The sequence below is a fragment of the Palaemon carinicauda genome, chromosome 26 (genome assembly GCF_036898095.1).
Source record: "Palaemon carinicauda isolate YSFRI2023 chromosome 26, ASM3689809v2, whole genome shotgun sequence".
Classification (NCBI taxonomy): domain Eukaryota; kingdom Metazoa; phylum Arthropoda; class Malacostraca; order Decapoda; family Palaemonidae; genus Palaemon; species Palaemon carinicauda.
This window is the reverse complement of record NC_090750.1, coordinates 79,150,128-79,176,973: the sequence shown is the minus strand read 5'-3', so window position 1 is coordinate 79,176,973 and position 26,846 is coordinate 79,150,128. Positions and strand designations below refer to the sequence as shown.

At 44.0% G+C, this 26,846-nt stretch overlaps 1 protein-coding gene across 1 annotated transcript; it reads right to left on the bottom strand.

Moving 5' to 3' along the window:
* Positions 1–138: 138 nt before the first annotated feature.
* LOC137619617 (tetratricopeptide repeat protein 27) lies at positions 139–26,530 on the bottom strand. Its single transcript, XM_068349807.1, has 2 exons — positions 26,392–26,530; positions 139–5,536 (listed from the first exon to the last, which is right to left on the bottom strand). The coding sequence occupies exons 1-2, from the start codon at positions 26,471–26,473 to the stop codon at positions 3,093–3,095; spliced, it is 2,526 nt and encodes an 841-aa protein (XP_068205908.1). The 5' UTR covers positions 26,474–26,530; the 3' UTR covers positions 139–3,092.
* Between the last annotated feature and the right edge of the window lie 316 nt (positions 26,531–26,846).

The window sequence follows — 26,846 nt, the reverse complement described above, 5'->3', positions numbered from 1 at the left end:
GTCACAATCGCTCGCCATTCATTCCTATTTCTAGCACGCTCTCTTGCCTCTCTCACATCTATCCTCCTATCACCCAGAGCTTTCTTCACACCATCCATCCACCCAAACCTTGGCCTTCCTCTTGTACTTCTTATCTCTTTATATTACATCATTTCTCATATGTCACACGATGAAGTTGTGTCTTTTTGTATCTTTCAAAAGCTTCCCCTTTCCACTTATACAATCTTTACATGTTTTAAGATGAAAATAAAACAATCTTATAAAAAATAATGAACAAAGCCATGGCATTTATGCTCATATGACAGTCTATTTACAGGAAAAGCACTTAAAATTAAGAAATTATAACAAAATTTAAGTTAAGTATATTAAGTTGCTATAACTTGGTCTTATCATTACAGAAAAATATGAATCATAACAATAGTATAACAAAAAATAAAACCCTATTCATCTATCCAAAATATCTAGTATGATGATTGTAGTTCAGTTTATTTAAAATAACTGACAACATATACCAAAGTTGAAGTAATTACATATTCCAACGTCTTCAATCAGCCTCGTGGCAACATGAACATATAAATAAGTAAAATACATAGAGAGAGAGCTATCTCCCCAAGGTGGGCTGATCACAAAAAGACTAAAGTAATTGGGTATGTAACTGGCGATGGATAAAACACTTGGAAATATAGCACCACTTCTAACTGCAGTTATATTGCACAAAAAAATAAAACAATCATAAATAAACCACAAAACAAAAATAAAGAATAAGCAAATACAGAACAGAAAGCTACTGTACATGAAATTATCATTGAAAAATTTGTTTGGACAATATCGTTATACTACAGTAGAAAAATATGAAAAATTTTGAGGCAATTTGTATTTGTGTAGGAACATCTAGACTTTTAAATTAAAAATATTTTTTTTTTTTTGCCTACAAGCTCATTTCTTTATGCCGGCCTATTCTGTAATAGAAATTCCAATTTCCAAAGCAAGCTTCTATGGCACTCAATACCCCTGCTAGTAGAATGGTCATTATCTGCATAGTGTCAACCAGGTGCAATCAAAAGAGGCAGGAAGAAGTGTTATTCTTTATACACAATTAGTGTATGCAACCCATCAAAAAAGACTGTTAAATATTCAAATACTTCTGCCCACAAACACACCCCTTACCAGGATATGACTATTTCCTCTTCCCTCTAATGGAGGGACAGGGAGAGCATGACCGGAAAGAAATATATTTATGTATACTGTATAGCCAGACACTTGGTCTTCATTATATAGGAGAGATTTTCATAAGCTCAAATACCTAGGACTTTATGGTCAGAAGTCACATAAAAATGACCCAATAATCATGTTGCTAGCAAAAGCTAGCTAGACTGTAAAAAGTGTTATAAAACACTCAAAAAAGGTAAGATAAGTGTGTAGCTACTGACTTAGTAATATGAGCTCCAAGAAATACTGTTTCCCCTTACTTGAGTATTCAAGTATTACAAAATAGAACCTCAAAGTGACTTCCTGAGGTTCTGTAAGCAACCATTCAGAAAACAGCTCTTAGGAATGGAAGCCTGTAAAAGGGGCAGAGCATGCTATATGATATGGTTTCAATTATCAAAGAGATTTTGCCAATACCCTTTGTGCGGTGTAATCTGTTGAAGGAATAGCTAATCTTATCCTTCAGAAGTTACCAGGAATTGCTAAAGGGTGAGTTTGTAAGATAAAGAAAAGCACAATGTAAAAAACTTCACCAAATTAACCTATTTACCCTCCTGAACCAAATATTATATTACAAGAGTAGTAAAGAGCTTTTAAAGTAAAGTATATTTTGCCAATTAAAAGGCACTGTTGCTAATAGGTAGACAGCACATCGGCTTGTCTGGAAGATACTCAAACAAGCTAACAATACAGTTGTGAAGCTTGGAATACAAACGGCTCTCTGAATTTTGATGCTTTTGAAATATTACTCGATGCCATTAACTCTGCTAAACACATAGTAGACGATGCCACATACAAGTGATTGGAAGAGCATCAAAATGTTGATGAAAAAAACAAAACCCTTCCATAGTGGTTGTCAAGTGTATTGATAATACATATTATCCTGAGCATAGTTACATCACTGCATACAAAAGGTAAAATATGCAAAGCTAAATAAAAGTTATTTAAGAAACTAATCTGGGTCAGAGTTTGGCTTATATAATAAGAGAAATCCTATTGTAGAAAAAACCCAGCACAGTATGTACTACTGTATGTTAAAAACTTCAGTACTTGTATATGACAAACTTGTAAGTGAGAAGGCTAAGCCTTGTTAAACAATAAAACTGAAGTAATAATATAATAATTTAATAACGAATCAGCAAAACACCAAACACGTCCTTACAAATCAAGTAAAATTGATTTTCACCTAGCAATTGCAATAATATAAGAAAAATAAAAGATAAAATATCTTATTAATAACTCAACTAGATCAGCTCAATCATATTTACTTTATGATAAAAAGTATACTTACATTCATGCAAAAAACAGGTACAGCACATGTACTTAAAGGGGAATCCTAGGTCAGCAAAACAAAACCATGTCATACAAAATGCCTAAAAGAGAAGAAATAAGAAGAAATCTTACATAAAACTTGAAAAAATTATTTGATAAATGAAGCATTTAAAAGAATTTAGGAACGAGTTCAGTGCAAAATTCTTGGGTGAGATTTGCCCGTGTTGTTCAAACAACAGGCATAAAGAAAATGACCAGTTCTACTTGAAGGGGTGCACCGAGGGACCTACTGCAGATGTATAATCAGAAAGATGAGAATCTCTGAGGAATGCTGCTACTAGAGATAAGGCTTACAAATGCTAATGGGCTTATATCAATGCAAAGCATTAACTAATCATGGCATGAGGGGAAAGGGATGCTATTTGTGCTTTCTTATGTAAACTTATAGTTGGTCTGCCTTTTGAAGTGTCAGAGCAGCAGTTCCAATAAGGCAATTGACTGCATCTTCTCACAATTACAAAAGTTGCACTTAATTATACAGCAAATTCATTACAGTATACACATTCATAACACTTTACAGGACAATCACTTTACATGTACAGTACAGTACTTTACATTCCCACTTTAAGTTTTTCTAACATTTCCATCAGTAAAGCCAATTTGTGTTCAACATTTTCTAAAGGTTCTTGTACTTGTTCGACTAATTCTCCTGTGTTCACTTGAACTTGTCCACGGCGTGTGGCAGTAATGGCTGCTTGCACAGACATTCTTGTAGCACTCAAACTAGGAACAGCTACTTTAGGGTTAACTCCTTCAACTGCTTCTAAAGTTGCATCTAATAAGTATGAGGCACGGTGAAGGGATGCTACGGCAGTGAGGGTATCTTTTTCCCAGCCTGGTTTCTGGGTTGACGCAGCTAAAGATTTTTTGAATTGCTGCATGGCCAAGACCCGTGTCTCTGGATTAGGTGCTTGGTTAGCTTGCGTTAACAGACCATAGAGATACCATAATTCTGGATGGGTTGGGACTTCACTTGTCAATCGACCTAAAAGCTCAGAGCACTTCTTGTAAAGTCCTTGCACCTCCCTTCCCTCTGGATCAGTATCACCATCAACAATAGCTTTGACAATACGACCTAATATTTGAGTATCAACGTGACGTTCCTTCATTGTAAGAATGCGATTATATGCATTTAGAGCTTGAGACATGTACCCTAGTGATGTACTCACAAGCATAAAATTGTCCCAAAGCCTCCAGGAATCCATTTTACAACGTAAAGCTTCCTGCAAAGATTTCCATGCCCGATGTTTCTGATCTAACTTCAGATAAGCCTGACTCATATTGTTCCAAACTTCAAAGCTGTCAGGTTCCAGTACACTACACCGTCTATAAGCTTGGGCACATTTCTCCCAATCTTCAGTTTGTAAGGCACAATAAGCTAATCTTTGCCACACAGGGAACTGTAAACGATTAATTTCAAGGCTCATTTCATAATGCAAAATTGCATTTCTATAATCTTTTCGAACGTAATAATAATTACCGAGACACCTCTGAGATTTTCCACTCTTGTGATTTGACAATTCCCATGCTTTCTTATAACACTCTATATCATCTGTTGCATCACCCAACAAACACCACAACTTTGGAGTTTCTTTCTTTTCCATTTGCATTCTAACAATTTCTGCTGAACGCTGCCGCATTTGTAGTTCATTGTAACAGGTAATTACATCATCCCATAAATGAAGTCTCTCAAAAACTTCCAAAGCAGATTTAACACAACCAAGACGCATCAATATCTTCGCAAGTTCTTGCTGTAATTCCCAATGAGGCAATACAAGAGATGTACCCAGCAATTTTAACCTTTCATATCTAGATGGTTCTTCTCTATTTACTGCAGCAATCAACTCCTCAACTTGGCTTAGTGAGCGCTGCACTGCCCTAGATTCAAGAGCTTCTATCCGTGAACGTAACAAAAGTGCTGAATGCTGAAAGCACCAGTTCTTAGGATACTGAAGAAGAGCTGCCAAGTAGGCCTTAGTTTCCTCGTCAAGTTGTAAATCGGCTGCCGATGATCGTCGTCTGTGAGTAATAACAGCCAGGATGAGGGCTTGTTCAATTGGCCTCAAATCTGGAATGATGCCTTCATCTTCATCTTTGAACTTGAATCTTGGGAGACGTGTATCATCGTTGAGCATGATGTCTTTTGGAAGATCCGTAGGAAGGAGGTTATAGCCAGGGAGTTCACTGTTCATTATGGACTGATCATTGTAAGAAACTTTTACAACTAACTGTGCCCTATCCTCCTGCTGCCATTTAGTCCTCTTCCCAAGGGCTCCATCTAAGCTTAATTTGACTTGCAAGGCATCGCATGCCTTTTGAAAATGATCACCAGCTCTTCCTACATCATAGAATTCAAGATGTAAATGACCTGCCTCAAGATGATACAGAGCAGTCAAGTCTCTTGAGATAGTGGTGCTAACTAACTGAGAATCATTTTCTACCTGATTTAGAGACTGCAGGATTATTTCATATAAATGTGGTGATTTCTCATCTACAATTCGCTGATGAATAAGAGCACAACGGAAACTCCACCATTCGACAGTTAAGCATGTAGACAAAGCAGTTTTCAAGTCTATTAAAATAAGACGAGCCAACACTAAATACTCTGGACAGCTGAGTAAATTGTAAACACCCTCTGCATCACCCACTAAGGATTCTAATGCTGTTTCTTTCACACTCTCACAGTTAAGACCTTCTGGTACTAAACCTGGTAAAAGTGTTTCTGGTTCAGGACCAATTAGAGGCCCAGTAAAGTTGTTCTGAGTGAACAACTGAAGACAACACACACCAATGCATAAAACAATATGCTCTCTGTGTTGTTCAGATTCATTTAAATAACCACAAATAAGTTGTTTATAATGATCTGCAATTGACACATCACTACAGCGTATCTTTTTTTTGATGCCCAAGGCTTCTTGACATTCCTTTTCTTTTAATGCAGCAACATAGCTTCCAGATGCAACAAGTTTTGCTATGTTTAGCCATCCTCCTTTATCTGGAAAACAAAGACCATCAGTAAAAAAAACTTATTCCATTGTCAAAACAACACTTTAAGCTATGCTACAATGAAAGTTGAAAATTACTAAGCATGCATCTCTACCAATTCCAGGTCCATAAAGATTTACAACACTATACAATTCAGTCTATTGTTGACTAAGCAAGAAACTTAAAGAAACTACTGTACTGTACTATTATTCCACAATGTCAAAACATATTTCACATTACCATTAGGCTATATCGAAGGGAACCCAAACAAAGACTTCTTAACATTAACTGTAAATTTATCACAAAACCTTTGATTTCATATAACTCTATTTTTTTTTTTCTTCAGTCCAAAAATCTAAGTCAAATTTTGCAAGCCACTCACTGTACTGTAGAACAGATATCTAAGGCCATTGAATAATTCTTGAATGAAATGGGACTTTCTCCCAGTTGAGGACAGTATTCTGCTTCTAAAGTAAGACCCTCCCTCACCCATACAAAAATTCATTCTTAAGCATTTAGTATAAAATGTGATACAGTGATACCTCGGTACTCGACCATAATCCGTTCGAGATCCGTGTTCGACCTCCGATTTGTTCGAGTACCGAATTTTTTTTCCCCATAAGAAATAATGGTATATATTCTATTCCGTTCCCAAGCACTCGAACAGGCCCAAAATATTAATAAAACGTGTACCTAAACAACAATAATTATCTAAATGTGTATGAAATTGGTCAGAAAATCCTATAAAACAATTTTAAACCATTTACTGTACTAAAATAAAACAATTTTAAACCATTTTCTGTACTGTAGTGAACATACCTTTGAGCAGCGGTTCGATGGCATACAGGGATGGATGTGGAGAGGATGGAAGGGGGAGGTTACTGCTTGGAAGGAGAGTCCCCTTCCATGATGTGGCGGGGTAGTTCTCCTTCAGGAGTTGTTTCTCTCTCCAATGAAAGGGTGGGCAGATCTATTTCAGGGGTTTCTTCTCTTCTTTGTCTCTTCTTTGGAGGAGAAACAGGCTTTGATGTAGCAGCTTTCTTTTCTTTTGTGAAAAACTGGTCTATTGTTAATTGTTTCTTCCTCCTCTGCAGTATTCTTCGAAAATGATACATGACACTATCATTAAACATATGCACTGCCCGGTTTGCTACTGCAATTTCTGGGTGGTATTTTTCAGCAAAAGCCTGCACATCTGCCCACTTGGAACAAATTTCATTGATGAGAGAACTTGGAACATCCTCCCTTACCTCATCCTCTTCTGAAGATTCCTGCTCCACAATCAGATCCTGCTGCTGTTGTTGTTGCAGGTGCAACAATTCCTCCACAGTCAACTCGGTAGAATGGCTTTCTACAAGCTCATCAATATCATCCTTGTCGACCTCAAGCCCCAAACTCCTGCCCATGACAACAATTTCCTCAACGACATCAGTGTCATCAGAAATTACAGGGGTAGCAGTGCTTGGACCCGCCTCTGGTTGGAAACCTTCAAACTCCCTCTCTGTGACACATGATGGCCACAGCTTACGCCAGGCAGAGTTCAATGTCCTATAGGTCACACCTCGCCAAGCTTGGTCAATCATGTTAACAGAGTTGAGGATGCTGAAGTGTTCCTTCCAGAATTCCTTTAGGGTCAACTTCGTGTCACTGGTCACTTCAAAACACTTTCTGAAAAGGGCCTTGGTATAGAGTTTTTTGAAGTTTGAAATGACCTGTTGGTCCATGGGCTGGAGTATGGGAGTAGTATTGGGGGGCAAGAATTTGATTTTGATAAAGCTGTATTCTTCTTTCAAGTCATCCTCGAGACCTGGAGGATGTGCAGGAGCATTGTCCATAACCAGAAGACATTTCATTGGCAAGCTCTTTTCAATGAGGTAAGCCTTAACCTGGGGGGCAAACACTTCGTTTATCCACTCAGTAAAGAATTGTCTTGTGACCCAAGATTTAGTGTTCGAGCGCCACATAACTGGTAGTGCACTTTTACAAATATTATTTCGTTTGAACACCCGGGGGTTGTCCGAGTGGTACACTAACAAGGGTTTGATCTTGCAATCGCCACTTGCATTTGCACACAGCAACAATGTTAGCCTATCTTTCATTGGCTTGTGACCTGGCATCTTCGTCTCGTCCTTGGTAATGTACGTATTGGCTGGCATTTTCTTCCAAAATAACCCAGTCTCATCACAATTAAAGACTTGTTGTGCGATCAAATTTTGTTCATTTATGTACCGATCGAATTCCCCCACGTATTTATCGGCTGCAATTTGATCCGAACTAGCTGCCTCCCCATGCCTAGTAACACGATGAATACCTGTTCTATTACGAAACTTTTCAAACCAACCCCTGCTCGCTTTAAATGTAAATGAATCACTTTCACTGGTACTCGGACTTTTCTTCACTAATTCTTCATAGATATGCAACGCTTTTTCACAAATGAACGCTTCACTAACACTTTCCCCGGCCAACTGTTTTTCTTTAATAAATATTAAAAGCAACTTTTCCATCTCCTCAATCACTTGTGGCCTTTGCTTAGTTACCGCCGTAACTCCCGTTGCAACATTCGCCTTCTTAATCATTTCTTTATGCTTTAAAAACGTAGAAATGGTCGACTTCGCCATTCCGTATTCTACCGCTAAATCGGACACTCGTACACCATTCTCATATTTCGCTATAATTTCCTTCTTCAACTCGATCGTTGTTCGCACTGTTTTCCTCTTCTCCTTCCCCTTAACACTCATTACTTTCTTGGGACTCATTATGAAAGCTAAAAAAGCAATTAAAAGCACTGAAAATCACTAAATCACAACGAATGCTGATCGCGCGTTGTCTGAGTGACGCTCTCGAGAGAACTGATGCTTCCCGAACAAGCGAGAGTGGCCGAGATGGCGCGATCATCACAAAGCCCATGCGGTCGTCACGTGTTCGGCTGGTCGAGTACCGAATTTTTGGTCGAGCACCGCAGCAAAAATTTCTCGAAAATTTTGGTCGAACTCCGAATTGTTCGAGTATAGAGTCGTTCGACTACCGAGGTATCACTGTATATACATTACGCTAACCCATGTGCCAAACAGTTGACAGGTCAAATAGTTGCATCATGCTTCAGACTTACTGCATAACTTCCTACATAAACAGTTAGTGGCATTGTACAGATACCTTTTCTTTTAATTTCTATTATATTTGAATATTCCTTGTGTAATACTGTAGTGTTATGGTTACATTAACTAATGTACAATACTGTATACGAAATATGATATTTTAATTATAAAATAAATTTTTGAATATACTTACCCGGTGAATATATAATAGCTGCAACTCTGCGGCTCGACAGAAAACACACTCAAAAAACTTGCGAGCGATCGCTATGAAGGTTGCGGGTGTGCCCACCAGCGCGAACTGTCGGCCAGATACCACTCTTGCATGTAAACAAAACCTTCAATTCTTCTCGTCCCGCTGCGTCTCTATTGGGGAGGAAGGGAGAGTCTTTAATTTATATATTCACCGGGTAAGTATATTCAAAAATTTATTTTATAATTAAAATATCATTTTTAAATATTTAACTTAGCCGGTGAATATATAATAGCTGATTCACACCCAAGGCAGTGGGTAGAGACCAGAGTTAATTAAGTTTACAGCGTATAAGCTAAGAGTTTTTTCATTTTGACAGTTATCAATATAACAAAACCAAAATATATAGGTACCTGGTAAGGAAGTTGACTTAGACGATTACTCTGCCTTGTAAGTCTGTCTTCCTCACGGAGCCCAGCGATCCTCTTAGGATGCTGAAAGACTCCCAGGAGCTGAAGTATCAAGGGCTGCAACCCATACAACAGGACCTCATCAAACCCCTAATCTGGGCGCTCTCAAGAAATGACTTTGACCACCCGCCAAATCAACCAGGATGCGAAAGGCTTCTTAGCCTTCCGAACAACCCATAAAACAATATTAAAAACATTTCAAGAGACAGATTAAAAGGATATTGGAATTAGGGAAGTGTAGTGGTAGAACCCTCACCCACTACTGCACTCGCTGCTACGAATGGACCCAGTGTGTAGCAGTCCTCGTAAAGAGTCTGGACATCTATTAAGTAAAATGACGCGAACATTGACTTGCTTCTCCAAAAAGTCGCGTCCATAATACTTTGCAGAGATTTATTTTGCTTGAAGGCCACGGAGGTTGCTATATCTCTAACTTCGTGCGTCTTAACCTTAAGCAAACATCGGTCTTACTCATTTAAGTGAGAATGAGCTTCTCGTATTAAAAAAATCTGATAAAATATGACAAAGCATTCTTTGACATGGGCAATGAAGGTTTCTTAACTGAGCACCATAATGCCTCAGATTTACCTCGTAATGACTTAGTACGGGCTAAATCGAACTTAAGAGCTCTAACAGGACATAATACTCTTTCCAGTTCGTTGCCTACGATATCTGATAAGCAAGGAATATCAAAAGATTTAAGCCAAGGACGAGAAGGCAGTTCATTTTTGGCCAGGAAACCAAGTTGAAGTGAACAAGTGGCTTTTTTCTGTAGAAAAGCCGATGTTCTTACTGAAGGCATGAAGTTCACTGACCCTTTTAGCCGAAGCCAAGCACACTAGGAAAAGTGTCTTGAGGGTGAGATCCTTCAGGGAGGCTGAATGTAATGGCTCAAACCTGTCTGACATGAGGAACCTTAGGACCACGTCTAAGTTCCATCCAGGAGTTGCCAAACGACGTTCCTTAGAGGTCTCGAAAGACTTAAGGAGATCTTGGAGATCTTTATTGTTGGAAAGATCTAAGCCTCTATGTCGAAAGACCGAAGCCAACATGCTCCTGTAGCCCTTAATCGTGGGAGCTGAAAGGGAGCGAACCTTTCTCAGATGTAAAAGAAAATCTGCGATTTGGGCTACAGAGGTACTGGACGAGGACACAGATGCTGACTTGCACCAGTCTCGAAAGACTTCCCACTTCGACTGGTATACTCTAATGGTAGAAGCTCTCCTAGCTCTTGCAGTCGCACTGACTGCCTCCTTCGAAAAGCCTCTAGCTCTTGAGAGTCTTTCGATAGTCTGAAGGAAGTCAGACGAAGAGCGGGGAGGCTTTGATGGACATTCTTTACGTGGGGCTGACGTAACAGATCTACCCTTAGAGGAAGACTTCTTGGAAAGTCTACCAGCCATTGAAGTACCTCGGTGAACCACTCTCTCGCGGGCCAGAGGGTAGCAACCAACGTAAACCTTGTCCCTTCGTGAGAGGCGAACTTCTGCAGTACCTTGTTGACTATCTTGAATGGTGGGAATGCATATAAGTCCATAAAAGACCAATCCAGTAGAAACGCGTCTATGTAGATTGCTTCTGTATCTAGGACTGGAGAGCAAAAGATTGGTAACCTTTTGGTCAACGAGGAGGCAAAGAGGTCTATGGTGGGTTGACCCCAAGTAGCCCAAAGACTCTTGCCCACGTCCTTGTGGAGGGTCCATTCCGTGGGTATCACCTGACCCCTCCGACTGAGACAGTCTGCCAAGACGTTCAAGTCCCCCTGGATGAATCTCGTCAACAGGGAGATGCCTCGATTTCTTGACCATAAGAGAAGGTCCCTTGCGATCTCGAGCAGCGTGAAGGAGTGTGTGCCTCCTTGCTTGGAGATGTACACCAAAGTTGTGGTGTTGTCTGAGTTGACCTCTACCACTTAGTTTCGAAGAAGCTTTCTAATATCATCAAGGCCAAGTGGACTGCTAATAGCTCCTTGCCGTTGATGTGCATGCTCTTCTGACTTGAGGTCCACAGACCCGAGCATTCCCGACCGTCCAGGGTCGCACCCCAACCCAAACCCGACGCGTCTGTGGACAACACGTGGTTTGGGTTCTTGACTGCTAGGGATAGTCCCTCTCTCAGACTGATATTGCTGTCTCACCATTTCAGGCATGCCTTTACTGGTTCGGAGACTGGGAATGATACCGTCTCTAATGTCTTGTCCTAGTTCCAGTGAGAGGCTAGATGGAACCGGAGAGGCAGAAGGGGTAGTCTCCCTAGTGAGACAAACTGCTCCAGGGATGAGAGAGTCCCTACGAGACTGTTCCAACTCCTGACTGAATAAACGTTTTCTTTTCAGCATTAGTTGGACTTCGAGCAGGGCTTGACTGCGAATCTCCATCCCCAAATATAGAATAATCTGGGATGGGATCAGTTGGGACTTTTAGGTTGACCAAAAGTCCCAACTCCCTGGCCAGACTCAACGTCCAATGTAGATCCTGCAGACAGCGAAGACTGGACGATGCTCTGAGAAGCCAGTCGTCCAAGTACAGGGAAGCTCGGATCCCCGATAGATGGAGGGATTTTGCCACATTCCTCATGAGCCTCGTAAACACGAGAGGCGCAGGACTAAGGCCAAAGCACAGGGCTCGAAACTGGTACCCCACATTCCTGTAAACAAACCTCAGAAACGGTTGGGAATCCGGGTGTATAGGAATGTGGAAGTATGCCTCCTGAAGGTCGAGAGAGACCATCCAGTCGCCTTCCATAAATGCTGTCAAGACAGCCTGGTAGACTTCATCGTGAAGTTTGTCTTGACAATGCACACATTGAGCGCTGGGGAGAGCCTATGAGGTTTGAGAAGTCTATCTGGGCAGAGGCAGGAACTCCCAAGCCGAGAACTTCTCTCGTGTCATATCAGACTCTCGCTCTATAAGCCAGCTTAAAAGTAGGGAAAGCAAAGGCTGTCTCCCCCAAACTCCTCCTGGTGATAAACCAGTCGCCTAGTAAACGTAAAGCTCTCTTAGAAGAGCGAGAGAGCACTAGCTTATAAAACAACGGCTTTGAAGTAGCTAGGCCTAGTGTAAGCTCTGACGTTTAGGCGAACGAGGAGCAGCAGATACAAAAAGATCCGGACAAAGATCCTTAAAAATCAGCATGATTTATTTAAAGTCCATAGAGGGCTAAGCAGCTTTAGGCTCCTCTCCGTCTGACAGAGTCCTCAAGGGAATATCAGTAGGAGGGGGAACAGCAACTTCCTCATCTGAAGGAACCTTGTCCGACAATAGCCGAGTCTCAAGCAAGGGAGAGACCTACCGTGGTGGCAATGCTTTACAAGCAGAGTCCAGACACACTGGTGCATTAGTAGCGGACCAGGACGCAACGTCATGTAACTACTTGACAGTCTGTGAACTGTCAACAACAACAGGTGCGTGAGGACGCACAGCGTCCACTCGAGACTGCTTTGACCGCCTAGTCTGAGCACACACACTGGTGCATTAGTAGCGGACCAGGACGCAACGTCATGTAACTGCTTGACAGTCTGTGAACTGTCAACAACAACCGGTGCGTGAGGACGCACAGCGTCCACTCGAGACTGCTTTGACCGCCTAGTCTGAGCAGTCAAAACAACTCTAGAATGTGGAGGTTGACGCTCAGCGTCTAAACAAGTCAACTCCGATTGTTGGCGAACGTCCTGAACGTCAACAGGAGCATCAGCAAGTGGCCTAACGTCCAAATGTGGCTGAAAATCCACACGAGACCGCATCGAGTGTGGTTCTAAACAACCTGACTGACGTGATTTGGCTACGCCAACGTCAACAGGACGCACAAAGGAACGTTAGGGTGGCTGAAGGCCAGGATCTCGATGAGATAAACGGCTAGGCTCAACGGACTATCGGCAGAATAGTCTTCCATAAGGGAGGCAAGCTTATTCTGCATATCTTGCCGTACAACCCATTCAGGATCAACGGGAATGGTTGTGGTAAGAGACGAGGGTAACGTCTGTGACTGCAAAACCTTGCCTACAAAAAGACTCTCGGAGTCTGTGTTACGCTTTTGTTTAGGCGGCGAGCAGTCTTCCGATGACTGCATAGGGTCAGAACTGTCCTAATGGTTAAAACCAGGACGCTGGACCTGTCCTGAAAGGACTGACTTTCGCTTAAAGGGCCTCGAAACCTTGTTCCACGGTTTCTTATGCGAAAAGCCTTCGGATGACGAGGAGAAAATCGTCTCTCTCGCCTTATGGTAGGGGTGATCTTGGTAAGATACACCTGATACCATAGAGGGAACGTCTGTTCGCTGATCAAGGCCTCTCGAACCCATAAGTCGTACGACATTACTTCTCCCCTGGGCTTGGGAGCTTGCAAGAGGTCCCGAACTAGGCGAACGACAGGCACGAACAGACGAACCCTCGGTCGCAACACTGATAACACTTTGCGCAATATCACTTTATCACTACGATTTTCTGTTTTGCACTTAATTCACTGAAATCGAATTTTTTAACAATTCACATTAGGTATGAATAAAACTGATTTCTACCTGAAGCACGCAATTCTACCCTCTACCAAAAGGTTATAATTGCGAAGTCAGTCGTATAATGTAAGAACATTAATACCAGCAAAAAACAGTAAACATATTTTAAGATAAAAAAATCAGTGGCTGGGGAAGAGACTAAACACTAGTTCATTCAAAACTACGTTTTCAATCTCTCACCGTAAAGTGCCTTGGGACGAGAATAAAAACTAAAAACGTTTTATCCTTTCTCCCCGTACAGAGACTAGGGACGAGAGTAACTCGAGAACAACGTTACTCGCTTGGGACGAGATAAAGATCGGAACGTTCTCTCTCCGTCTCTATCTCTCTCTCTCTCTCGATTCGCACCGAAGAGAAGAGCCCACTTACCTTTCGTCAATAAACAGGTTACAGTATTTGACCAAAGGAAAAAACTGAAAGGTTTTTCAATTAAAAGTTCCTTTAAAATAGTCTTTAAAACATTTAAGCTTTGAAAGAAAAAAGAACAAAACGTCAGAATCGATTTACTCTTTCTGCAAAGTGAAACCGTGATACTCTCTCTCTCTATCGTAACGATAGAGCGCAAACTGCGTAGCATAAATAAACTAAACGTTAGTTCATCTTTGAAACAGTACGAAGACTATTCAAAGAAAAAAAGAAAACTATCATAAAATATTTACTAAAAATATTTCATTTAATAAGTTTTAAATCATTAGCTCTGTAAAAGTTATTTACGATTGAAAAGGGCTCAACGTTGTTTAACTTCGGTTTCCAAGTTAGGACCGCCTACTCTCAGGAAAGGTCGCATATAAACAAATCATTAAAATTTATTTTGATGTTTATTATAAATGGAAAGCTAATCGAAGAGGCCTAATAAAGGCGGTTGAGATATAAAATATATAGAGGAAAATCTATAATTAATTTATAACGTGATAAGATAATTGCTAAAAGCCTAAAACACACTTCCGTCTAAGGGAAGGGTCGGCCATTTAAAAGTCAAAGAAAGTCCATACTCTCTCTCTTGTCATCAAAAATTAAATCTATCCAAAAACGAGTTCAAGATTTAAGATGAAGATAAAACACCTGCACTGCGAAAGCTCAAACCAAAATGAAGTACTTCACCAAATATGTTGAGAAAACTCCAGGTTCTACAGCGAGTATTGATACGTCTTGTCTTCAACGTCGACAGAGAAGAATTGAAGGTTTTGTTTACATGCAAGAGTGGTATCTGGCCGACAGTTGGCGCTGGTGGGCACACCCGCAACCTTCATAGCGATCGCTCGCGAGTTTTTTGAGTGTGTTTTCTGTCGAGCCGCAGAGTTGCAACTATTATATATTCACCGGCTAAGTTAAGTATTTAAAAACCGTATTTTACTATAGTACTGTAATGTAGACATAGGCTATGTATACGGTGAGTTTGAAAGGCACGAGTCAACCTACCGAAAACAGAGAAAACTTACGACTGTTACCTTAACTAATCAAGCTGTACTGTAGTGATATTACTGTAAATATATTACAGCAATATACACTACAGTATCAGGAAATGTTATATTAGATAAGAACAATAGTGTTTCGTTGTTATAAGTGTCCCAATGTTTAGTGTTACCGTATGTGTAATGTACAGTAGTCTTACTATGTACAGTACTTAGTACATGAGTATACATGTACTTTACACTTACTGAAATGTGTTCATACCGTAATACAATATTTCTACTATAAAAAAAACCCAAGTAAAAACAATATTAGGGAGTACAGTGGGTTACTTGCTGAGTTAATCGACAGTGCATAGGCAATGGTCAGTGTTGGTTGGTTAGAAGTTAACCCAGCCTACACCCTAGGGCAGCAGGTATTTACAGATTCTCACTTTTCGCACCTGTCTCTGTTACAAAATCACTGTGAAAAGCGAGGTCTGACTTTATGCTAAAATTATACTGATATTAAAGTAAAACGGTTTGTATTTTTAAAGGAACAAACCATGTTTCAGAAAGGATGCCAACACAGGGATATGGTCTACCTTAGAAAGGTATGGACATAGAGTCATAGGGGGGGCATTGCAGGAGAAAGCTTAATTGAACCCCTAGATAGGTAATATCAGGATTTTTACATTAGCTTAAGCTGCATCTTGCTATTTATTTCCTTTTTGAAATATGACAAATTCGAAGATAATTTGTATTTTTCCTAACCATACAAACCTTAGCTATTTACAAAGGGTTATTACTTTTAGCGTAGCTGAAATGGCGAGCCATTAGAATTTAACGAGGGTGTATTACCCCCGCGCTAGTTAGCGGGGGGGTAGGGGAGTGGTAGCTAGCTACCCCTCCTCCCCCTCACACACAGGTGAATACTCACTTTCACTTAGAGGTAGGACTTGTCTTGGGGGACAGGGCTGGCGGGCAAATATGTGTAAATAGCTAAGGTTTGTATGGTTAGGAAAAATACAAATTATCTTCGAATTTGTCATTTGTTCCGTAACCGAAATACAAACCACGCTATTTACAAAGGGTGACTTATCCCTTAGGAAGGGTGGAAAGTCCCCAGCCATACTGGCTTTGGCTTTACCCGGGGACTCAGAATCCGAGTGAGTCGCACTCGAGAAAAGGAGTCCCTGCACCTCACAAGTTCCTTGCACCGCAAGGAACCATGTGGCCTACGTAAGCTTGTGTGTGAAGGAAGAAGTGTGACCCGTCCTAGGCAGTTGACCTGGAGTTCCAGAAGGAACTCTGGGTTAGGACGTTCCCAATACCACCTCGTCAGGGTATGGGGGACGCGACAGTATTGACTCAATACTCGGAACACAAGGAAGCATGGTTTACCTGCAGAGGTTCGAGGTCAGCTATGCAGAGACCAGGATGCTGCTTCCCCGTAGAGGGGATGATGAAGAAAGAAGTAAGGGCCAGACATACTTCTTTCGTTCATGCAGACTAAAACCTGATAACAATGCCCTCAACCTTCTGCTACCTGTCCAAAAAGGAGCCTGAGGTTAGACCAGCTGTTGTGTAGCCACCACAGAGCGATAGAAAACGTATCGAGACTCCTGTGGGTCACGCCCTGCAGGAAGCGGGCTGCGAAGGTCATCAGACGCTTCCAGACTCCAGCTTGTAGCACCTGCGTCACAGAGTAGTATTACTCGAAGGCGAGGGACGTTGCGATGTATCCAACATCGTGCTGTAGGGCGACGTGACGGGGGAGGGTCTGAAGACAGGTCGAGATGAATGTCCTTGAGTCCGGGCTGAAGAGGTATACTGGTGACTCTCCCCCCATGTCCTCCTTGTGTTCCCAAATCGGCTGCAACTGAGGCCAAACTGCAGCTGTTCCCAGCGCTAACCTCTCGATTCCTGTACTGGCAAGAAAGAGAAGGTCTTGGGACATCAGACACAGAATGGAGACTCAAAATCTTGAATGAATCGGACCGAAGGGTCGGGACCCTCAGATTCTGAGTCTAGCCAACAACTCAGGAGCGAGCCTGAATGTTGCCTTCCCCTCTTCCTTAGAAAGGGGGGGAGTAGTAAGAGACCAAGAAGATTGCTTACACACTGGCCGTGGCCAGAGTGAGCAGAAGACCCAAGGCGGAATACAATCCGAGGCCTGTCGTAAAAGGGTCTTGAGAAGATCTCTTAAAGGACTAAAAGTCCGAGCCATGCTCCAAGTTGGAGGTCTTCCTCCGACTAGGGCAGGGACGATCGTAGCTTCGCATGAGCGAGGATAGATCCAGCGGGCAGGAAAAAGTTATTCCTTTAAGCCTGAAGGTCAGGGAAAGGCTGAGCGACAGGCTTCATTGCCAAGAGCGGAAAGGAGTTTCCTCCCGCCGAAAGGCAATAAGACCGTTATTGCTGGAGAAGAGGCCTCACGGGAAGAGGTATATCTCCCACGGCACCAACCACCTTAGACTCTTCACTTTGCCTGGGAGACCCCTGTGGATGACTATCGCAGATGACGCGACCTCCGTACCGCGACTGTAGCGGGTTGTCTCTTCTAGAGGAGGAAGCGTAGTGTCTCCAGGCATGAAGCCGAAGCGACGCCCCGGTTCGGGAGAGATGTCGCAGTGTGGTTGCTTGAGTAGTCTGCGCCGTGGAAGAAGCTCTCCCGGGAGTTCCGTCAGGGGAAGCAGAGGGTCCAGAAACCGTTCTGCGCATAGTCCCAGTGGAGCTCTCCCATTGAAAGGTTGACAGACAACCTGGTTTTGTTGAGACCCATTGTCCGCAGACAAAAAGGAGGGAAGACGCAGGCGTCGAAGTTGTCCCACCATCACCGGAATGCATCTTGCCAGAGTCTCGGGGTCTGAGACTGGGGGGAAAACTAGCGGAAGCTTGAGGTTCCAAGCTGTCGCGATCAGGTCCCCCAGACCAGCACTTGCTGGTTACCCAAGGTCAAAGACCCCTAGGTACACTCTCTCTATGAGGCTCTGCTCGGATAGTCTGAGAGAAACATTCCCCTGCCTGGAATGAGAGAGCCGATGGTGGAATTGAGAGAATCTCAATCATCCCGGTATCTCTACTGCAAGATGTGAAGGTGTGAAAATGCGTCCCCTGCTGGTTAGCATGAAGTCGACACGCAACGGGGCGACTTGGCAGGAGCGGTAGGATCTGAAGAGGGGCCAGACTAAGGCCCTTAAGCCTGCCTGAATGATGGAGAGGTATCCTTCAGGTCTTGACCATAGGCCTGGACCGGAACATGCCCCCCCTTTTCCTTTGACGAGTCCGAGAACCGCATCAAGAATGTGGGGAAAGGACGAGAATATCCACTACCATCAAGAGGCTCCATAGGTCAACACCCATTGCAGGTTTAATAGTTCCGCTGGTCCCATAGGGCCAGGGAGTCCGGTTAAACATTGCCTGAAGCCACCGGAACTTGGATCGCCCCACATGGAACTTATCCTGAGGCGACCGTTCGGACTATAAACGGGTCAATGAGGAAAGAAGAACTAGGAAACGTTCCAAGGTAGGGCTGAAAACTCTGCTTGACTGAGAACAGGTACTGCGACTCTCCTCAGTCTTGCCACAGTCAACCGAAAGGAAGGCTCGGAGGATGTGGTAACAGAATCTGGCGTCCCCAGGTGGTCACCCATCCAAGTACCGACGTTGCTTAACCTCGCTGGACGGACGAGAAGCGGGGTTTCCAACGTGGTAAGGCGGTTGACTCAATATCATGGCCAGATACTCCAGATGTTGAGGCAGAGGAAGAGAAGGCTCCAAGCAAAATACCATGAGCCCACACTCATGGTCAGCATTCGGAAGCTTTTCCCGGCGCTGAAGAAGGTCGAAACCCGAGCCTACCGGAGTTGACCAGCCCTCCAAACAGCAGAGGAGGCGGAAGTCTGCACCTGAGCGGCCAAGAGGAAGGCAGGGAGAGTTCTCTGGGGAAACAAACCTGCTATGCCACGGCGGGATAGCCACACTGCATCATAAGCAGGAATACTTGCAGTTTAGGCTGAATTCGACGAGCACCCTGGAAGATGGATGGAATGGAAACTGAAAGTACCCGTCCTTCCGATCCAGGGTTAAAGGAGTCCTGTCGCTTCGTTACCAGTCTGATCGATTCTGCTGGTCTACGCTGGCCGAAGTTTGTTCGACAAACTTGATCAGGGCTGAGAGGTCGACTATGGACATCCCCTCTCAGATCCTTCCTTACAAGAAAGGATCGACTGAGGGGGCCGGGGGTGAAGCCGTCGATGATCCTAAGGAAGACCTTCGCCTAAGGTATGGATCATTCTGCCCAATCGGGCAACTCTGCTGATGCTATGGCATAGAGGTTCAGAGACACTGAATTCGCTGACAGAGACGGCAGGCGCGATATCCTTGGCTACTCACAGAGATTGTGCGGGAATGGGCATCGGGAAGCTGTCATTCGGATGAGTAACCTTAAGCATCCTCCCAGCGAAAAAACCTGCAATCCTAGAGTTCGTGAACTCCTTTTAGGACTATGCCCCCCCGGGGGAGTCTCCCGTGCCATCTGTTCCTGACAGGAGGAAACTGCAATTGGACACCTTGTCCCAGTTGTCGTAGCCGATAACTTAGGCCGACGTGGTTGAAAGAAAAGGGAGCTGGAGCCCTGCAGAGTCTGGAAGAAAGCGCCTTGGAGGAGTGAAACCGGAAGTCGATTTACTCCGCACAGCAGATGTCTAAGTCTCTGTCCTTGGGCAAAGACAAAACTCTTCTCAAGGATGGAAGGGTGTCTGAGGTCGTTGACCTCCACAGATGAGGTCGTTGACCTCCACAGATGAGACACCCGAAGGAAGCCTTCAGTCAGCGCGTCCAGATGGTACAACATCGAGCTTGTCCGCAAGTAGATACTTAACGACGAAAGGCCAAGGTGCCTGAGCTCGAGAGGAGGAAAGTACCCTTGATCTTCCTGTAGCTTCCTTGAACCAAACCTCGGGCCGTAACCGAGGAGGGAAAGAACCTGGTAAGCTCCCAGAGGAAGAGGTAAGCAGTCATCCCTTGTCCGATGGAGAAATCTTGAACGGAAAGCCCCCCCGCCAAAAATTTTCCAGGGCGGGAGAAGGAGAGAGTACTCGTGCAGGAGAGGGGACCCTCGAGACCGACCTCTTGGGAACCAACTTCGCCCTGGGGGAAGTCACCACGAAGTCCACTCCTCTCTTTCTCTTCAGCGTAGGAGAGACAGCCGCTGGTTTGTTACCCTGGCCGGTGAGTGCTGGTTTCATAACCCTCATTAACGCCCGTGCCAGCGGATCAAACCATGTCTGCTGCTCCAAGGACACAAGAGTCCGAAATCCTCACTAAGGTGAAAGGGATCGGGCGATCCTTTGGAGAGGACGCGACGGTTCCTGCCTGAAAAGAAGGTGGGAAGAATGCTGTACTGACCTGTCTTCGTCCTGCACTACCAACCTGTGCTTGGATGGAGGTGATCCCGAGTGCCGCCTAGGAGCACGCGTCCCTGCTGCTACCACCGGCTGTGGAATTCGCCGCGAACTATGGTCGCGCGAGGGCGAACGGTCGCGCAAAGGCGAATGGTCGCGCGGGCGCACAGGCGAGTGGTCGCGCGGGCGCGCAGGCGAGCGGTCGCGCGGGCGCGAGATCGCGCGGGCGCGCAGGCGAGCGATCGCGCGGGCGCGCAGGCGAGCGATCGCGCAGGCGAGCGATCGCGCGGGCGCGCGGGCGCGCAGGCGAGCGATCGCTCGGGCGCGCCGAGGGATCGTGCTGCCGCGTAGGTGAAGAAGATCGCTGGCGGTAAGCGATGGCGAGCAGCATGTGTAGGTGAATGATCGCGTGATAGGGTGCGATGGTGATCAGCATCCGCAAGAGGGCGAGCGTTCAGGGTTGTGCGATGAGGAGCAGCATGCGTAAGCGGGCAATCGTGCAGGGTTGTGCGATGGCGAGCAGCATGCGCAGGTGAATGATCGCGTGAAAGGGTGCGATGGTGATCAGCATCCGCAAGAGGGCGAGCGTTCAGGGTTGTGCGATGAGGAGCAGCATGCGTAAGCGGGCAATCGTTCAGGGTTGTGCGATGGCGAGCAGCATGCGCAGGTGAATGATCGCGTGAAAGGGTGCGATGGTGATCAGCATCCGCAAGAGGGCGATCGTTCAGGGTTGTGCGATGAGCAGCATGCGTAAGCGGGCAATCGTTCAGGGTTGTGCGATGGCGAGCAGCATGCGCAGGTGAATGATCGCGTGAAAGGGTGCGATGGTGATCAGCATCTGCAGGAGGGCGATCGTTCAGGGTGGTGCGATGAGGAGCAGCATGCGTCAGCGAGCAATCGTTCAGGGTTGTGCGATGGCGATCAGCATCCGCAGTTGAGGGTCGCGCGATGGCGATCAGCATCCGCAGTTGAGGGTCGCGCGATGGCGATCAGCATCCGCAGTTGAGGGTCGCGCGATGGCGATCAGCATCCGCAGTTGAGGGTCGCGCGATGGCGATCAGCATCCGCAGTTGAGGGTCGCGCGATGGCGATCAGCATCCGCAGTTGAGGGTCGCGCGATGGCGATCAGCATCCGCAGTTGAGGGTCGCGCGATGGCGATCAGCATCCGCAGTTGAGGGTCGCGCGATGGCGATCAGCATCCGCAGTTGAGGGTCGCGCGATGGCGATCAGCATCCGCAGTTGAGGGTCGCGCGATGGCGATCAGCATCCGCAGTTGAGCTAGCAGCTGGTGAACCATGTTCCTTCAGAAGTGTTGGAGAACGTTGGCGTGCCAGCTGTAAGACACGTGGGCGATCCGGAGATCGCTGGCGAGCTGATGATCGCTGACGAGCTGACGATCGCTGGCGAGCTGATGATCGCTGACGAGCTGATGATCGCTGACGAGCTGAAGATCGCTGACGAGCAGAAGGCTACGCGTGGAAGCCTGCGCATAGAAGAAGAGTCCTTGACCCCGACCTGAACCGAAGTTCTAGATCGCGAGGGCGAACGTGGGCGCACAGGGCACGTAACAGGAACCGCAGGGAAGATCATCTTGAAAGCGCTGACGAACAGGAGAGCGCTGACGAACAGAAGGGCGCGCAGGGAAACCCTGACACGCAAGGGAAGAACCCCCGTGGGGGCAACCCTTTGCTCCGAAGGGATCGTTGTCCGCCGGAAGACTGATGTCCGTCGGAAGACCGCTGTCCGTCGGGAAGACCGTTGTCCGTCGGGAAGACCGTTGCCCGTCGGAAGACGAGATTAGACTGCTGTCCATCTGCACCAAGACGGAAGATCGAGAAAAAGAAGTTGTAGGCTGCAAACGGAGATTCAAAAAGGCGCCTCAAGCACCCTTATAGGGAGATGAGAGGCCCTTACGACGAGGCCTTACGGCGAGGGAGGCCAACAGCAACAGCAACAGAAGAAACCTCCGAAGAGGAGTCTCTATGAGTGTACTCTCTCGCGAACGAAAGAGAAACACTTCGTGGAAGAGACTGGTCAGCCAGTGACCTAAAAGGGGCAATCCTCCGAAGAGGAGCTCCTGCAGTTGCCCAGCCCCTTGAGCGAAACTGCAGGTGCGACCGCTCAGCACCAAGAGCATAGTCGCACGAAAAAAAGGCAAGAGAAGAACCCCCCAAAAGAGGAAAAGCTCAAGCCTGGACAGGAAAAAACTTCCCTCGGAAGGAAAGTTATCCGCCCAAGGAGGCAAGCCTCCTGACTGTTCTAAAATGAACTGGAGAGCTGTCCGTCGACACGGGAGTACTACCAGTAGAAGGAGACACGCCCCTGACGACAATACAAGGGGGGAGGCAGCAACAGCCGAATCCCCAGGACTCAACCAGACAGCTCACACCGTTGCTATATTACAGAAACGAACTAGATCGGTAACTGTAAAAAAATAAAACAAATAATATTAGTACACATTCATTCCCCCGGGAAGGCTCCGAAGAGGAATCCCGAGGAAAAGGAACAAGAATTACACAACAGGCACGTGCCCTCACAACCACTTACACTCGCGGAAGGAGAGCTGTAACCAAAACAGAATTATAACAATTATAATTATGTAACTATGTAATTATGTAATTTAAAAATGAATGAACACTAAGGAAAAAAACGAAAACCCCGAAAGGAATCGTTATACAAGCTGAAAAATTAACAACTACAATTAGATTCATAAACTAATTGAGACAAAATGTACGGCGTAGCAACCCCACCCACACGGGAAGGAAGCTACAAGGGCGTAGTAAAACATAGTAAAAGGGTGAACGACCTCAAGAGAGAGAGAGAGAGAAAGACCGAAGTCAAACTCGATCGCAACCCATAAAATTAGGCCGTGGTGGCCTAACTGCCGAGGCCTCCACGTAGATATCGTACACTACACACACACATCTGAAAAGGAAACTTACTTATTTCTATACTCAAATATATATACAAACATGAAAACATGTTTACATATATATTGAGTAAAAGAAAAGTAAGCGATTAAGTAAAGACAAAACAGACAATGGCTGCCAAGCGAGGACCAAGACAGAGACGTCTGTCACAGTCCGAGCCAAAAGTGAAAGTGAGTATTCACCTGTGTGTGAGGGGGAGGAGGGGTAGCTAGCTACCACTCCCCTACCCCCCCGCTAACTAGCGCGGGGGTAATACACCCTCGTTAAATTCTAATGGCTCGCCATTTCAGCTACGCTAAAAGTAATAACCCTTTGTAAATAGCGTGGTTTGTATTTCGGTTACGGAACAAATGGTTTTTCATTAGCCACATCTTGCGATTCAAATGTCTTTATAACTTGGAAAATATTGGTTTATGTCAAATGTCGTCTTCAAAATTGTTTATTTCAACTCTAAATATACAAGGAAGATTGAAGCCTTTGTAGCTGGTTGGGATGGTAAATATTTACTGTAGCCATATTGAAGAAAATAAGAAGTGTTTGTGGTGTATTTGTAGGTACTTTGAACAGTTTTGATGCAAATAATTGGGAGAAAATTTTTTTTTCTCAAATTTTACAATTTTTAAAATTCCAAAAGTTATGACTGAAAAACCATATTCTAAAAGGGAATCAAACACAAGAACACCATCTAACCTAAAGTTCCCTACCTAACAACCTTATCCTTAACTTACCCTAAGATTAAGTCTCAATCTTGTGTTTTCCTCTCTGCTGGTTTCATTCCTACCAAGGTAAACCTAATTCATATTTTGCAATGCTCGCTTCATATCGTATTTCAGACAAAGATAAACATTTTTCCCGTAAAGAAAATTGATTTTACAGGTAATAAGAGTTTACACCTGTCCCAACCAACTAAATATAACCTGGAGGATCTCTTTATTTCCTTTCTTAGGATTATTGTACTAATGGCCAAATCAATCATTCAGTAGCTTTGTATATTGTCAAACGCAGGTTACCTCGACCATAAGAAAAGAGAAGATCAATCCCATTCACTAAATCAAAGGGATATGTCCTGTACAGTACTAGGAATAGTAAAGGGTGCATCCGCAGAGCCTTGGTATATCAGTGGCTAGTTCCACCTGCATGCATAGAAAATGGGAATTTTCTTCCCATTTTTCTTCAAAACCTCTACACAAGAACACCGGTAAATTTATAGAAAAATATGGAATATGGGACAACATTTCTAAGAGAAAAAATAAATTTTGCAACAGTAAATGATGTACTTTCAATGACTTTGACCTTTATTTCCAATGCAAATAAGAAGCTCTATTGTTATGCAACCCTCCCCCCTATCCTTTCCGAAGAACACAGGTGGGAACCTGGGATTTTTGGTGTGCAAAACAAGGACAAAACGTGATTATTTAACTTGTGGGATTTGTAAAACGATACAGAACCTAACAAACCCACCGACCTAGTAATTCCCAGGTCACAACACCTGGCTGGAGGACCCCACTCCCAGGTCACAAAATGTGAATATTTAACTCTTGAGATTTGTAAAAGGGTACAAAACGCTGCCGTATTCTAAGTTAGACATAATAATACATACAGTACAGGTGGTTTCTATCATACATACAACCCGGTTATGAAACCATTACATTATAATGATGTCACAGCTCTCAGCCTATAAAGTGTAATTAAAACTGCTAGTGTATGTGTAAGAAAGTGAGATAAAGGGCTCAATAAAAGTAAACATTGCCGTAGAGGAAACGTCTCTCCCAACTTAGAAAATAATGCATATAGAAGAAAAGGTGAGTTTTACCCATTAGTCTCTCAGATGTAAACAATGGACTTTTGAGTGAGACAGACTTCACATTTTAATCAACTGTTACGTAAGTTATAATGGTCCAGCCATCATTATACTTAAGAGAAAAATACCAAACTAGCCAGCACTCGTCCATATCTTATAGCGAATTTCAGTTTCACTAGCGATTAAAGTATCATAAACAAACCAAAGCCAGAATACCACTTAACCTAAACTAGTCCCATCTAATCTTAAAGCCGTGCCCTTACCTACTTACCTAATGAACCCACCTAACACTGCCCTATACAGGTGGCTGCTATCATACATAAACCCAGCGTCCACCAAATTATCTCCAATCATTATAAATTTGGGGTGGATGTATGATAGCGGCCACCTGTATTTATGATTACGGCTAACTTAGAATACGGTAGTGGAATGGGGGTCGTAGGGGGGGCGTTAGCCTCGCTGTTAGGCAAGTAGGTAAGGATACATCTTGTAGGTTAGGTTAGGGGGGGAAAATTTAGGTAAGTTGATGTCAATTTGGAGCCTTTATATATCAACGGCCAGTTCCTCATTGGTTGATTAAAAATGAACATCAACTAACTTAAACTTTCCCCCCTAACCTAACGTACAAGCCGTGTCCGTACCTATATACCTAACCGGGGGGGGGGGGGGGTTAACGGCCCCCGGGGGACCCCCTTACACTGCCGTATTCTAGGTTAGCCATAACATTACATACAGGTGGCTGATTTCATACATACACCCACTCAATCTTTAATCCAAATGGGAGGAACTGACCACTGATATAGAAAGGCTCCATAAATTTAAAGATTATGGCAGGCCTAAAGGAAAAAAACTGACCTACGCTACAGCAATTTGCAATGGAGGCCTATTATTGCTCTACAATCTTCTACCAGTATATTGTCCTTCACTGAAAAGTGCAATAACTGCAGTGACAAGCAAGCTAAATACAATTTAGTGTTCATGATACATTAAGTTACCGGACGATACGAGATGCGCACTTCAGCATAAACTACATTGCGAGGTTTCATAAAGATTTGGGTGTCGTTATTTCTTACCATCGCCAATATTTTCCAAAACTTTCGCATCATAGTCTGAATAAAGATAATTCCTCTCAAAATTATGAAGTATTTCCTTCATCTTGGAGTTTGTTTACGAAGTTGGACTCTCCTGCCTGTCACCCATGCTTCGCTGGGATTCTTCTTCTTTAATCTACGTTGTTTAATGTTTCTCCCCAAAGCAAATGAACCATTTTTGTTTAGTCTTTCTTGTCTCATATAAATAATTATTTATTTTTTCCAACTTCCAATTAATTTCATAAGACTTCTCTTTGAGTTTTATATTTTCGAATTCACAAAAATATCACATGTAATTGAAATCTCTTCTAACTACAAGTTAATATTATTTTAAGTTATCGTAACTACACAAAAAGTTACGATAACATTTCTCAGGATTTGATATACTGTACTTGAATTTCCAGTTTTCTATTTCTGAGAGATACTGTTCGAAAAAT

Bases quoted from the DNA above. Each gene is read 5' to 3' on its own strand.
- LOC137619617 (XM_068349807.1), bottom strand. From the start codon at position 26,473: ATGAAGGAAATACTTCATAATTTTGAGAGGAATTATCTTTATTCAGAC. The intron at 5,537-26,391 runs GTAAGAAATAAC...TTTGTTTTCCAG, and splicing joins TTTGGAAAATATTGGCGATG to ATAAAGGAGGATGGCTAAAC.